General features: G+C 46.6%; 1 protein-coding gene across 2 annotated transcripts in view; it reads right to left on the bottom strand.

The window, feature by feature from the left end:
* col12a1a (collagen, type XII, alpha 1a) overlaps nucleotides 1-15,877 on the bottom strand; it is a 363,032-nt gene that overhangs the window by 226,262 nt on the left and 120,893 nt on the right. For both annotated transcript variants that reach the window (XM_069930690.1, XM_069930692.1), the window contains exons 17-21: nucleotides 15,171-15,320; nucleotides 14,959-15,078; nucleotides 10,725-10,889; nucleotides 8,898-9,044; nucleotides 168-307 (exon numbers count right to left, since the gene is read on the bottom strand). In XM_069930690.1, coding sequence (XP_069786791.1) covers nucleotides 168-307; nucleotides 8,898-9,044; nucleotides 10,725-10,889; nucleotides 14,959-15,078; nucleotides 15,171-15,320 — 722 coding nt within the window. The remainder of the gene's footprint in view (nucleotides 1-167; nucleotides 308-8,897; nucleotides 9,045-10,724; nucleotides 10,890-14,958; nucleotides 15,079-15,170; nucleotides 15,321-15,877) is intronic.

Below are 15,877 nucleotides of genomic sequence, written 5' to 3'. Positions count from 1 at the left end.
CCAAAACATACGGGGATTGTAGGGTAATTTGGGTGTCAGTGAGTGGCACGGGTTTAAGTGGCCGGAATTGGCTTCTACTGTGCTGTAAATAAAATTTAAATTTAAACCCAGTTCTTCAGTCAGGGAATTTATCCATTGAACCGACAAGTCCACATAGTTTTACCCACCTCTTTGGGCTCGCCCCCATGAACAGGTTGGTACTCCACTCTGTACCGATCCACACTGGAGTCGGAGTGATCCCATGTCACACGGAACGAGCGATGAGTTGGCTCGGAGATCACCAGGTTTCTTGGAGGATCCACGCCAGCTGTAGTGACAGAGGTTGACAGGGGTGAGAACATATGAAACTCATGTCTCCGGTACTGCTCCTCTTACTTCCACCTGCCCCTTAGACCCTCCCAGGAAGTGCAGAACAAGGTAGTGCTGAACAGGCAACCTTTACCTCCCAGAAGGAGGAGGACTGCAGGCCATGGAACCCCATCGCTTGCAGGTTCTCCTAACCCCACGCAATCCTGCCTTAGAACTTGCTCACTGTCTGCATCACAATCTGGGATGGGGACACCAATACCCCGAGTGTAAAGCCTTGCAAAAGGTGGTGGATGCAGTCCAGGACATCACAGGCAAAACCCTCCCCACTCTCAAGAATATCCACAGGGAACGCTGCCGTCGGAGAGCAGCAGCAATCATCAAGGATCCACACCACCCAGCACACTCTCTGTTCTCGCTGTGGCCATCGAGAAAGAGGTATCGGTTCCAGAAGACCCGCTCCACCAGGTTCAGGATCAGCTGCTCCCCCTCCACCATTAGACTCCTCAACGACAAACTCAATCAGGGATTTGTTGGGGTTTTCCTCTCTGTATTGCAGTTCCTTTACATTTCTTTATTTGTTTACATGTGTGTACATTATGTACAGTTTTTTTTTACACTTCCAATAAGTGCTAATTCTGCCTGGCCCGTAGGAAAGAGAATCTCAGGATTGTATGTGATGTCCTGTATGTACTCCGACAATAAATCTAAAATCGAGTCCTCAGTTAACATGGTTTGACGGCCAACCATACCAAGAGGATTTTAAGTTCAACAATCAATATTTAAAAACATGGAAATGTCCATTCAGTTTTGCCCAGTTATAAAATTTGTAGCTTCGTTTGTCTTCAAAGACAATCAGGGACTCATTTAAGGACTTTATTATTCATTTTTCTTCTTTCTCTTTGTATTGCACAGAGAGAAAGAAAAAACAAATAACATTTCTTTATTTGATTACACGTGTACGATGCGTACAGTTTATTTCTGCACCACCACCATGTGGTAATTCTGTCCCGCCCGGTCTCAGGGATGTATGACTCTTTCCCCTGAGGGCAGGGAAGGTTGGAACAAGAGGGCATAAGTTAAGGGTTAGGGGGCAAAACCTTAGGAGAAATATTAGAGGATGCTTTTTCACTCAGCGAGTGGTGGCAGAATGGAATGATATTCCAAAAGAGATAATTGCGGCAGGGTCCCTTCTGTCATTTAAGAGAAGGTTGGATGTGTACATGGATGTGAGGGGGTTGGAGGGTTATGGGTGGAGAGCGGGGTGGGGGGGGAGCTAGTGGAGTTATTCAAGTGAACCGGCGTGGACTTGAAGGGCCGACATGGCCTATTTGTATGATTTATAGAACACTACATCACAGTACAGGCCCTTCGGGCCTCGATGTTGTGCCAACCTATTATTTCCTACCAAAAAAAAACAGTATTTAAACCCATCCAACCCCGTAACACTCTACCATCCATGTGCCTGCCTAAGAGTCTCTTCAATGTTTCAGCCTCCACCACCATCCCCGTCAATATATTTTAAATGTACTTTTCAAACTAATGATTTTGGTCAAAATATTACCTACAGAATGGGAACAGCCCCTTAAATATTTCTCTGCAGATTTATCCAGCTGGAGTTGCTCATGAACCCCTTCCAGCTCATTCCACTGTCAACCACAGGAAATTTACAGAGCTTACCTCAAGCAGTTTGCAACTCATTGCAAACAAAATTTCAATCACACTCACATTCAGTCCGAGATGCGTTTCACTCTACGTATTTCTTTGTAGTAACTCACAACATCAAGAATGTGGTGTCGCCAGACTGAATTCATCGGCTTTCCTGCTTTTTATGAGTTTGTTGATTGCCACAGGTATTAGAAGTAGAATGTTAGAGGTGGTTGTGCGAGCAGACCAGTTGTCAACCAGTAGACAAGTTAAGATTGAGAGAAATTGAGAGATGCTGGGGTGGAGATCAATGCAGAAAAGTGCTGGAGAAACTCAGCAGGTCGCGCAGCATCCATGGGATGTAAAGGGGAACCAATGTTTCGGGCTTGAACCCTTCGTCAAGATAGGAGCAAAAACTAGGCAGGCATCTGAATAAAATGGAAGGGGGTGCGTGGTGGGGGAGAAGAGAAGGGGAGGGAGGAAGGGGCAGGGGAAGGAGTACAGGCCAAGAGGGGAGAGGTACTATCCAATTGGCCCCTTGCACTTGCTGCTAGATATGACTGGCCTGATGAAAGTTTGCAGACCCCACGATCGAAGTAAAAACACGACGCTCTCTGGCCGATGTGACTGGAATCGGAACCCAGCATTCTCGCTAGAATCGATCCACTCCTGCTTTAAAAAATATTTTGAAGAACCAGTTCACACCGGCCTCTGAGGAGGAGGGTCCCAAACTCTCAAAGCACACACAGAAGTATTGGAGGAGCTCAGGCAGCCTCCATGGAATAGCCAGTCGGCCTGAGACCTTCACCAAGAATGCAAAAATAGGAGCAGAGTCCTGAATGAGAAGGTGGGGGAAGGGGAGGAAGGAGCTGAGAGATGATAGTGGGAGGAGGCCGGGGCCTGAGAAAGGCACTCCCTGATAGGAGGAAGGCAGTGGTGGATTACCCATTTGGCTGAGTAGGCTGAAGCCTAGGAGCCCGGAAGGTAAGGGGGCCCACCCATTCTTTGAGGGTCTTCGGCAGGCCAATGAAGCATCCTCGTGGAGGGCATGACGTACAGCCATTGAAAGTAGGCACTGGGGGAGCGGGGGCGGTAACATCGTGCAGCTGATGATGTGAATAGAGATCGGTGGCTCCTGTTGCCCTGAGAATAAATACCATAGGCACGGTAGTCGTGGAGACTGTTATCCATCAACAGCTTGGGCCCAGAGCAAGGTGAGTACCACTGCTCCATCGCGATTGGGCTGTTGCCAGATCCCAGAATGGGTGGGTGTGGATGGCAGTGGTCTCCGCAGACCCTCGGGAGCCACGTGCCATCCCGCTCCATGTTAACTGCGTCTGCTATAAAATAGTGGGTGATTCTGGCTGGGGCTATTCAGCCCGGTTGGAGGCTTGACTCGCAGCCGGAACCTCTCTGTATTACCGCCCACTACTTGTGCCTGGAGGCAGCGAATCGGAGCACATGGGTGGTGGGTGACAATGGGGGAAGAGGATGTGGGAAGCTAACCTGCCCTGCCACTGTGTTGACTGCATTAGAACCTGGTGGCCAACCACTTCCAGAGCAGTGAAGAAAGCCAGCTGGATGGGAGAGGGCCAGGCAACATTTCGGGACAAGACTCTCAACCAGGGCACTCGAGTTCTCCTCCTCCACACTTTATTCCATTTAACGAAGGGTGGGGGTCATGGGGGCTTACTAAAGGTCAACCTGGGGCCCGGGTGGTAGTTAATTCGTCACCGGAGGAAGGAAAGGAAAGGGGTGGGAATCTGCTGGAAGAAAGGTCTGGGTGATGAGAAGGAGTCAGATGATCAGGGAAAGCTGAGCGGGGCAGGGAAGAGAGAAATAAAGAGGACAGAGGGAGGCAGTTACCAGAATATGAAGAAGTCAAAAATGGTTGAACTATCCCACCAATACAGCCTGTAAATTGGAGGAACAGCACAATTTATTGTCTGGGCATCCTCCAATGTATGGCATTAACATCGCCTTCTCTGGTTTCTGCTAACCCACTCTCTGTTCTATCTCCCTTCCCCATCCCTCTGCCTTCATTCCTCCAGGACTCCACACCCTTCCCTCTCCATTCACAGAGCCATCCCCCCTCCCCCTGTTCGCTGCTGTGCCCTCCTTCCCTTATCCACCATTACCTTCTGCCTATGGGACTGTGCTCCTCCCCCTGCCACTCCCACCCCCACCATTTTGTTTGGGCGCCTGGTGACATTTTTCCATACCTTAATGAATGGCTCAAGTCTGATTCTGTATCTTTCACTTTGTTGCACTGTCTGACCAGCTGAGCTTCTCCAGCGTTGTGTTTTTATTTCAATCATGGGGTCTGCAAACTTTCATGGTCTACTCAAAACTGGTTAGAGATTGCTGAGACAGGACATGCCTCATTACAGGAAGGCTGTGGAGGCTACAGAGACCAGGATGTCGCCTGGATTGGAAAACAAGTCTTATGAGGCCGGGTGAGTGGAGGTGGGACTTTTCTCTTTGGAGCGTGGAAGGATGAGAGGAGACCTGATAGAGGTCGTCAAGATTCTGAGAGGCAGAGATAGGGGGGACAGACAGTTCCTGTTTCCCAGGACAGGATCAGCAAACACCAGCGGACGTGTGTACAGAGTGAAGGGAGGGAAGTTTAGGGGAGACATCAGGGTAAGTTTATTTACATAGGGAGTTGTGGGCGCCTGGAACGCCTTGCCAGGGATGGTGGTGGAGGCTGGAACATTGGGGGCATTTAAGAGACTCTTAATAGGTACATGAAAGGAAGAAAAATTTGAGGTTTACGGGGTAGGGAGGGTTTAGTACATTTTTTAAAGGACTCTATGGGTCAGCACATCATCGAGGGCTGAAGGGCCTGTTCTATGTTCTGTGTTTCTCCTCACAAGGCCAAGAGAAAACACATTTTGCTTCTTTGGTTTTAAATGAACATTTATTTTTAAAGTGACCCCCCCCCCTCCCCAAGATTTAGGTTCTCCAGCAAGAGGAAATGCTTTCTCCACATCTCCTTTATCAAGTGGCCCTCCAGCGCTTCCCCAGTTTTCACAGAAGTCCAGGATTCTCTGACATACATGCTGCAGCGTGGGACTGTTCGCTCGCTGCGATGGAAGACACACAAATGAACAGAGCCAGGAAGCTGAAGGGGTAGCTCCTATCAGAAAGAGCCGCACTTCAAGAGCACAGGGGCCGGTTCTGCCATCTGAGCACTTCTCCACCCACCTCCCCCCTTGCAGGATCCTCAAAGGAAAACACCAGTTCATGCTCACACAGTCTGCAGACTGCTTGTAAAGCAGGTAACTTGAGATAAGCTGTAAATAAAGCTCTGGAAATCACAGAAAGTACTGTAAGACAATCCTGTTACAGGGAACCCAGCTGGAGGTAAACACAGAAGTCTGTGGACGCTGTGATTTCAGTCAAAACACAGGTATGTTGGAGGAACTCAGCCAGTCTCACAGCATCCATTGGAGGTAAAGATATAGAACCGACGTTTCAGGCCTGAAACTAGACATGGAAACCAGACCTGCTGAGTTCCTCCAGCATTCCTGTGTTTTGACAGATAATCCGGCTGAACGCTGCTCTTCTGCAACAGCCACTCTCAACAAGAGCCAGGATAGACCTATCAGCCTAACATTAGTGGTCAGGAAGTTGTTGGAGTCAATTGGCAAGGAGGTGGTAACGGAAGAGCTGGAACCACAGGAAAAATACCAGCATGAGCAGAGCATTGGCCGATTGGCAGGAAACAGAGAGTGAAAATAGAGGGTTCCTATCCCAGTTGGCTACCACCAACCAGTGGTGTTCCGCAGGGGTCGGTGTTGGGCCCATTTCTTTATATGCTTCATGTTAATTATTCGGATTTGTGACCAAGTTTGCACATGATTCAAAGGTAAGTAAGGGGCAGGTAGTGGCAAGGAAATGGAGAGGCTGCGGAGAGACTTTGATTAGGAGAAGGGGAAAGGAAGTGGCAAACATTGGAAAGTGTACGGTCACAACCTTGGGTAGAAGGAATAAAAGGGCAGACTATTATTTAGATGGGGAGAATATCCAAAACTCAGGGGTGCAAAGAGACTTGGGAGTCATTGTGCAGGATATCCTGAAGGTTAACCTCAAGGTTGAGTTGGTGGTTAAAAACATGAATGCAATGTTGGCGTTCATATCTAGAGGAATAGAATATAGGAGCAGGGATGTGATGTTGAGGCTTTATAAGGCACGGGTGAGGCCTCACTTGGAGCACAGGGTCCAGTTTTGGGCTCCTTATTGAAAAAATTATGTGTTGGCATTGGAGAGGGGTCAGAGGAGATTCTCAATGATTCCTGTAAATGAAGGGATGAGCATATGATGAATGTTTGATGGTTCTTGGACTGTACTCCTTGGAGTTCAGAAAAACCTAGAAGCATTTAAAATGTTGAAAGACCTGGACAGAGTAGATGTGGAAAAGTTGTTTCCCATGGGAGGGGAGTCGAGCACAAGAGGGCACAACTTCAAGATTGAAGGGCGCCCGTTTAAAACAGAGATACGGAGGAATTTCTTTAGCCAGAGAGTGGTGAATTTCTGGAATTAATAGGAATCTGAATAGCCAGAATATCAGAGGTTAAGGGGAGAAGGCCGGGCTGTGGGGCTAAGTGCGAGAATGGATCAGTTCATGATGCAATGGCAGGGTGGACTCAGTGAGCCAAATGGCCAACTCTGCTCCGAAATCTTGTGATCATTTGGACTAGTTATAATATATAAATTGCTGGTGTTTAATGGTCTTGTACTGACAATAACCATACCAGCAGTGCGAGTATAAGACTGCTTTAATAAACTAATATGGACACTAAGAAGGTCTTGTCTCTCTGCAAGATGAACCTGGAAGGCTAGACTGTAGCTCTGGACTGCTTTATAGACAAGGTCACCGGGATGACCCCTGCTGACCTAGTGGTGAAATTACATATCACCACAGGTCCTACCAAGATATTTTGATACCAATGTCAAAACACAAAATGCTGGAGATAGTCAGCAGGTCAAACAGAGTCCTTTATGTACAGAACTGATGTTTCGGGCTTGAGCCCTTCATCAAAGTGTGAGAAAATGCCGGCAAACATCCAAAAAAAAGAGTAGGTGGGGATCAAAGCAGGAGATGATAGGTGGAGAAAGGAGGGAGGGGACAGCAGTAATGAGTGAGGGGGAGACAGGGCTGGGTGGGTGAAAGAACTGGAAGGACAGGAAATAGGGGAAGGGGAAAAAAGGCAGCAGGTTTAATGGAAACCAGTGAAGTCAATGTTAATGCCATGTGGCTGGAGGGGACCCAGACGGAAAATAGGGTGTTGTTCCTCCAATCTGTGGGTGGTCAGGGTGGGACAGTACACAAGGCCATGGACAGACATGTGAGTGCGGGATTGTGACCCAGAATTGAAATGGTTGGCCGCTGTGGTTGCGAATGGAGCGGAGTTGCTGAGTGAAGAGATTTCCCAGTCTGCGACCGCTCTCTCTCTGATGTAGAGAAGGCCACAAAGGGCACACCAGATGCAGTAAATGAGTCCTCGCCATCCTCCGCAATGACACCTTTTTCGTTGAGGACAAAATGGTCAGGCACTTGCCTGTACAGTGACAATGGTGTTGTGAGTCAGATGGGTGGAGAAGTTCATACGGTCCTTCAAGTTAAGAAGATTGAGTTATAGAGATCGACATCAAGGAGACAGGTCTTTCTGCCCAATTTGTCCACGCTGATCAAGTTGTATACCTCAGCTGGGTCTATTTGCATTTTTAATATCGGCGGCCAATTTATGTGGAAGTTTAATAAATTGGGGTGGAGGTCCTAACAAATAAAAAAAGAATATTCTTGATCTCATCTTGGGAAATTAACCCCAACAGGTAGTGGAGGTATGAGAACCATAGAATATTACAGCACAGAAACAGGCCCCTTCGGCCCTTCTGAAGGATTATTCAGCCTCATCCCACTGACCTGCCCCCAGTCCGTAGCCCTCCACACCTCTCCCATCCATGTACCTGCCCAAATTCCTCTTAAATGTTACAAATGAGCCTGCATTCACCATCTCAGCTGGCAGCTCGTTCCACACTCACATTCCCCTTAAACTTTTCCCCTTTCACCCTTAACCCATGTCCTCTGGTTTGTATCTCACTCACCCTCGGTGGAAAAAGCCGATCTACATTTACTCTGGCTGTACCCATCGTAATTTTGTCCAGAGCCTTGACTGGAAAGCAACAACCATAATTGCTTAGCTCTATGGAGACAAGCTAATGGTCGAGGAATGGGATGTTGAGATCATTTGTGATAGTTGAGGGACATTAGGAGATTAAGAGAAGTGTATTCTGAAGCACTGAAGTTATTACGGCCTTGAAAGTTCTGTCTGCAAGGGTGCCGGAAAGATATTCATGGAAATAGTGGAAAAGAAGAAAGTTACATTCAGAAGCCAAGAGGATAAATATTCAAAAAGAATTGCTAAACGTTTTGAGATCAGGTCAATAGGCCTCCTTGGTACCTGGAGTGAAACATAAATGTCTGCAGATGCTGTGATTGACGAATACGAGCACCTAACTGCACAAGGACAGCTTCTTCCCCACCGCCAACAGATTTCAGAATGGACAATGAACCATAGACATGACCTCATACTCCTATATTTTTTGCACTACTTTTTTACTTTGAAATGTAATTTATCGCAATTTTTATGAGGCCACTGCAAAACAAGTTGTGACATGTTCATGGCAATACATTCAGATTCATGGATGTGCAATAAAAACACAGAAATGCCGGAGGAACTCAGCAGGTCTTGCAACGTCCAGAGGTGCTAAAGATATTTAACCAATGTTTCGGGCCTGAAGAAGGGCTCAGGACCGAAACGTTGGTAAAATATTTTTACCTCCTATGGAGGCTGCTGAGTTCCTTCAGCATTTCTGTCTTTGGGACCAACGTCTGAACACGGTACTTATTAAGGAAAAGATTGAAAGGTTCCTCATACTTGGTCCTTTCACGCTGTTGCAGAGGTTGATGCTGAGGTCATCAACAATCTCGGAGAGTAACGAAAACTCAGCCACGTTGTACATGTGAGTGCTGTCTGGGTCTGTTGCGATCTGCCTCAATTCAGTTTGATCTGCATTCTTAATACCTAAAAGATAACGTCAGAGGTGATCAGAATCAGCAAGTTGCCGATAAATTTAGCACTGACTTCAAAACCATCCCATCTCTCTAAGAGCCCTCCAAATGCCCTTCCCTTTCTAATAACTCCGTGACTCCCTCCAATTCACTCCTGGGGATTCTGCCCTGCACGGGCCGGCTGACGTCGCCAAACTGCCCTCATCCTCTACTGCTCTCCCCCACCTCAGGTTGCTCATCTCGAGGTTCATCTTTGCTTTCCCACAGCCATTCCCCCCCCCCAACCCCTCCCCCCACCCAGAAATGCTGTCAGCTGGGATAAAGGCTCCTGCCTTTGAGATGAATACCTGAACATGGGTGGGCAGTTACAGCCACCTTAATATTTAGAAACATTACATAGGAAACATTCTTACATTCTAACATTCCAATGTAACGGTGCGGTCACGTAATTGTGGCATCACTGGACACACAATCTAAATAATGGGTTTAAATCCTATCAAAGTCATTTTAAATTTGCAAAAATATGGAAATGATAAGAAAAATCAATTAAAGTACCATATCTAATCATGTCAAAGATTAATTTTCTCCACCATTTTTAACATTAAATTTATAGGGTCGACTATTACATGGATGCTATATTTGAGGGGGTGAAATTCACACTAGAATCCAAAATACGATTATCAATCGTAGAAGTCAAATTGATCTCTAAATCAGTGTTTCTCAACCTCTTTCTTTCCATTCACATACACTTTAAAGTAATCCCTATGCCAATGGTGCTCTGTGATTAGTAAGGGATTGCTTAAGGTGGGATGTGGGTGGAAAGAAAAAGTTTGAAAACTACTTTTTTAATCGTACCTCATTGACTCATTATGTGCACGGTTTCAGAACTCCAATGACCATTTTTCTCAAGCAAAATATTTTAGTAACAATTGGGTCTAGAGCAGTGGTTCTCAACCTTCCCTTCCCACTCACATCCTACCTTAAGCAATCCCTTACTGATCACAGAGCACCGATGGCCTAGGGATTACTTAAAGTGGGATGTGAGTGGGAAGATAAAGGTTGAAAACCACTGGTTTAAATCCATCCAAGTCGTTTCAAATTTGCAAAGAATATAGAAATGAAAAAGAGAAAGTAATTAAAGTACCATATATATTCAAAAAATTAATTTTCTAGACCATCTTTAATGTTAAATTTATGGGGTCGACTATTACATGGATATTAATTTTGAGGGCCTGAAATTCACACAAGAATCCAAAATACCATTATCAATAGTCGAAGTCCAAATGATCTCTAAATGAATAAATACAATGAACTAAAGAAATAATAGTCTGTGCATCAAAACACACATACTACCACGGGGGAGGTCAAGACCACGGTATGTATCTGCATTATCCGAGGCTCCAACCTGTGGGCAGCCAGGACCGAGGAGAGAGACAGGAGTCGAGTTATACACCAGATATATGCAAAACCCCGATGTTTTGGCCAAAAATAGAAGGTCGACTTTTACATGAGGATGTACGGTATTATGGTTCACTAATCTTTATGGGTGACAGAAAATTAGGAATTGGTCATGTAATAAGAGTCTTATTATCCTAACATGTTCATACAATGTGTGTAACTCAAATACTCAAAGTGCTCGCTATCCCTTTTCCAGCCTCCCACTAGCTCAACTTCACCTGCCAGGCCAACCCACCGACTGCATAGAGTTCCACTCCGATGTTGCGCAGAGTCTCGGAAGGAGTGATCACATCATCTTGCGATTTGCCGTCGGTTATAAGAACGCCGATCTTGCGGGCGTACGGACGGGCTCCCGATTCCGGCTTGAAGTTGTTTTGCAGGATGTAATTGAGAGCCATTCCTGTGGACAACAGTGGAAAGTGTCAACAGAATGTGGAGAGCAATTCATGCAGACCGCAAGTTCACACCTTAATCCAAATGGATCAGAGAGCAAGTCTTTGGCTGCTTTCCCAAGCTTTATCTTTACCTACCCCGCCCAAATTATGGAATCAAAATGTAGATACATTTTTTTTAAATTTAGAAATACAGCCAGCCACAGGCCTTTCCGGCCCATGAGACAACGCCACCCAAATACATACAGATGACCAATTAGCCAATAGACCCCGAACCAAGCACAGAAAACAGGCCCTTCAGCCCTTCTAGTCTGTGCTAAAGCTCTGCCTGGTCCCAATAGCCTAAACCTAGATTGTACATCTCTCAATCATGTACCTGTCCAGATTGATCTTAAATGTTAAAATTGAGCCTGCATCCACCACTTCAACTGGCAGCTCATTCTACAGTCCCTATGTGAAAAAGGTTCACCCTCATGTTCCCCCTAAACTTTTCCCCTTTCTCTCTTAACCCAAGTCCTCTGGTTTGTTCCTCATCTACCCTCAGTGGCAAAAGCTGACCTACATTTACTCTGTCTGTCCCCCTCATAATTTTAAATAACTCAATCAAATCTCCCCTTATACTTCTACGCCCCAGGAAATAAAGTCCGAACCTGTTTAACCTTTCCCTGTAACTCAATTCCTGAAGTCCGGGCAACATCCTAGTAAATCTTCTCTGCACTCTTTCTATCTTATAGATAGGTGACCAGAACTGCACACACATGACTCCAAATTTGGCCTTTCCTTTTCTTGTCTCACCCAACCTCAGTGCACTAATTTACTCTATTGGTGGCTCTCAAGCATGTTTGGAACATGGGAGGAGACCAGAGAAGCCGGAGAAAAGCCATACAGGACACGGGGAAAGTGTACAAATTCCTTACAGACAGTGGGGGATTCGAACTCGGGTCGCTGGCACTGCAATAGCTTCGCGCTAAACCGCACAGTGGGGAACTCACCCAGGAGCTGAGTTACAGGAAAAGGTTAAACAGGTTAAAACTTAATTCCTTGGAGTGTAGAGAAATGAGGGGAGATTTGATCGAGGTATTTAAAATTATGAGGGGGACAGACAGAGTAAATGTAGGTCGGCTTTTTTCCACTGAGGGTGGGTGAGATACAAACCCGATGATATGAGTTAAGGGTGAAGGTGGAAAAGATTAGGGGGAACATGAGAGGAAATTACTTCATGCAGGGTGTGATGGGAGTGTGGAATGAGCTGCCAGTTGAAGTGGTGGATGCAGGCTCAATTTTAAGAAGCATTGCACAGGTACATGGATGGGAGAAGTATGGAGAAATATGGATTGGGTGCAGATCAGTGGGACCAGGCCCAAACCAAAATGGCTCAGCACAGACTACAAGGGCCTGTTGCAGTGCTGGTAATGTTCTATGGTTCTGAATGAGATCAAGGACATGATTATCAGAAAGGCTCCGGTTTCATTGGGCCTTGGTGTTTCATGATCTGAGGAGAAGTTTGATGCCTGTTGGTTAGTTGGGAAGGTTCGGTCGTTAGGTATTAATTTTGAAGTAGTCAGATGGATTCAACAATGGCTGGAAGGGAGATGCCAGAGAATAGTGATGGATAATTGTTTGTCAGGCTGGAGGATGGTGACAAGCAGTGTGCCTCACGGATCAGTATTGGGTCCATTGCTGTTTGTCATATAGATTAATGATCTGGAGGGTGGGGCGGTAAATTGGATTAGTAAATATGCAGATGATACTAAAATAGATGGAATTGTGGATAATCAAGAAGGTTTTCAGAGGGATTTGAACTGCTCAGATGAGTGGGCTGAAAGATGGCAGATGGAGTTTAATGTTGAGAAGTGTGAATGGCTTCATTTTGGAAGGAATAATCCAAACAGGACGTACGTAGTAAATGGAGGTGGGGGAGAGGGGGGGCATTGAGGAACGCAGTGGAGCAGAAAGATCTCGGTATAACAGTTCATCATTCCCTGAAGGTAGAATCTCATGTGGATAGGGTGGTGAAGAGGGCTTTTAGTCTGCTGGCCTTTATAAATCAAAGCATAGAATATAGGAGCTGGGAGGTGATGTTGAGACTGTTCAAGGCATTGATGAGGCCATAATTTAGAATACTATGTGCAGTTCTGGTTACTGAATTATAGGAAGGATATCTACAAGGTAGAGAGAGTGGAGAGAAGATTTACGAAAATGTTACCAGGGTTTCAGAATCTAGATTACAAAGAAAGATTGAGCAGATTAGGTCTTTATTCTTTGGAGCGTAGAAGGTTGAGGATTTGAGAGAGATATTTAAGATTATGAGGGGGTTAGACAGAGTTGATGTGGATAGGCTTTTTTTCCATTGAGGGTAGGAGATATTGAAACAAGAGGTCATGAGTTAAGGGGCAAAAGTTTAGAAGTAACATGAGGGGGAGCTTCTTCTCTCAGTGAGTGGTCGCTGTGCGGAATGAGCTTCCTGGAGAAGTAGTGGTGGCAGGGTCAATTTTGTCATTTAAGGAAAAATTGGATGTGAGGGGAATGGAGGGTTATGGGCAGGGTGCAGGTAGGTGGGGCTAGAGGAGAGGACTTGGTTCGGAACGGACTAGAAAGGTAAAAATGGCATAGTTCCATGTTGTAATTGTTATATGAAGGACAAGTATTTCACATATACAAGTAAATATATTTCACAAATATGAGGGTCTCGGAGGGTGAGTGTGAGCAGATTTTTTGGTCGTTCAGCATTCTCACTGCCCGTGGGAAGAAGCTGTTCCTCAGTCTGATGGTGCCGGCTCTGATCCCCCTGGATCTCTTCCCGGACAGGAGTAGCTGAAGGATGCTATGTGGAAGGAGTCCTCCATGATTTTACACACCCTCTGCAGACAAAGATCCCAGTAGCTCACGTCAATGGTGGGGGGGGGGAGGGGGGGAGTGGTTGTGTTACCCACTCCACCCAGGTAGTTTAGTATTCTTTTTTGTTGTGTCCAACCTTGGAGAAAATGGCCCAAGTGAACCCCCCACCCCCCAACCACGAGATGGAGCCAAGCGAAAACTATGGTAGTTAAGCACCACACCCATGCTGGTTTGCAACACTCTAGAAATTAGACTAGATTCTTCATGGTGACTGTCCTACTTCGTTACATTAAACTCTAAACTTTGGCCCCGAGGGAACGTGAGCTGTTTGAATCCTGGATTCAACTGTTGTTAGAGACTGCCAGGAGCACTGCATCTTCACTGTACCTCTGGAGGTCATTATTTGATCAGGGACACAGGCCTTAGTCAACCCAGTGGACATGGGTCAGACTGAAGAGACAGCCAATGGTGAGGGAGAACTTAGAGGGCGAGGGTGTAGCTGTGAGAAGCGGAGTGGGAGGGAGATTTTGGGAATCTGGGGAAATAGTAATATCCGATACACCAGAAATTAGGAGAACACCCCACCCACCACCCCCCCCCCCCCCCCCGCCCACACACCACATTGAGAAGGAGAGGCAGAGGAGACGACCCTACAGGTCGGTGACCATGGCAGCGGGCCAGCGAGGAGCTCAGCTTCTGAGGGACCCACACAGACTGCGGGCAACTTGCATTTGGTGGACCCCACCCCCCCCCCCCCCCCAAGGGCTGATAGCTCATGGGAACCAGGTGTCGGAGCCAAGATTCGAGAGGGCTCTGAGGGCAAGGGCCCCCAAAGGGCCTCGGGTGCTGAAGGCTTCCTGATTGTGTCGGGGGTTTGGATCTGGAGCTTGGGTTACTGTTGGATGGAATAGAGGCTGCAGAGACAGTGGGAGGCAAATCCACGGACACTCAGTGACTCTGATGGGACTCCCTTTTGCTTCTCTTTCTCTTGTACTTTCCCTTGGGTGCCGGGCGACACTGATGACAAACGTTTGTCTGCATTCCGGCAAGCAGAAGATATTTTGTGTAATATTACGTGTCCTGTACTATTACATGGCAATATGATGTTTTAATCAGAAAAGATTAATTTCTTCCATATGCCCCTAGTCTATGGCACAGATTAGCCATCATCCAATTTAATGCAGAGAAGGATGGAGGAATTATATGACACATTCTGACACATCGTTCAAAGAATCCTACCTGTCAGAGTGTTGCCACCCTTGTAAGGTAAAGTGGACACAGCGTCCAATAGGCTCCTCTTATCTCTGTATGCATTGAGGTTCCACTCGGTCCTCGGATCGCCGCTGTATTGCGCCAGACCTGAGCCGGGAGTAAAGCAGCAAGTGAGCAGTGGGAAAACGGCAAGGGAAAGGAGACAGCAATGAACCCAGGCTATCAGCGGGGTCACTCACCGAACTGCACCCTTCTTGGGCTGATCTCAAACACCTGGACCAGCTTGGAGATGAAGCTCCTGATCTGACGGAAATTTAGCCGACCGATACTCCAGGAGCCGTCCACCAGCAGCACAATGTCTGCGGCTGCTGTGGTCGTGCATTGCAGCCCTGTACACAATGGTAAGAAACCGTCAGCAGGAGAACCAGACTCTCGGACAAACCTTTACGCAAGGAATCGGGGTGTGCGGGGCCAATTTATGTCTGATATTTAACAATGAGACACAACATCATTTGTTACAGAGTGAAAACATAACCAAGTGAAATGTCCCTATAATACTCACCTCTGTAACCTTCCTTGGGTAAATGTAGCTCTGAACAGGAGGGGAATTCATGTAACCTCATCACAGGCTGCTGAGGTGAAACTGCACACGGTGAGTGGCAAGGTGCCTTACTTCACTGCATTGTAGCGAGCAGACTTCAACCAATTGTATGTCTCAAACTAAGTCAAATTTCATCCCCCATTTTTCCTTTCTTTCTCTCAGACCATTCCATGTACTCTGCTCTGACCCCAGTCAGTCGGCAAGACATATCACACCATACCAGTGATATGTTGAAGTCAGCAAAACAATCATTCCCCTGCTTTTGAGGTATAACACTAAAACTTGGCAGCTTCAAGATACAGGGGCTTTATGGAAGGTGTTCGACCAAAACTCCTCCAATTTGAG

Source organism: Narcine bancroftii, chromosome 4 (genome assembly GCF_036971445.1).
Source record: "Narcine bancroftii isolate sNarBan1 chromosome 4, sNarBan1.hap1, whole genome shotgun sequence".
Taxonomy (NCBI): domain Eukaryota; kingdom Metazoa; phylum Chordata; class Chondrichthyes; order Torpediniformes; family Narcinidae; genus Narcine; species Narcine bancroftii.
The sequence above is the reverse complement of the archived record's forward strand: the minus strand, read 5'-3'. Positions and strand labels throughout refer to the sequence as shown.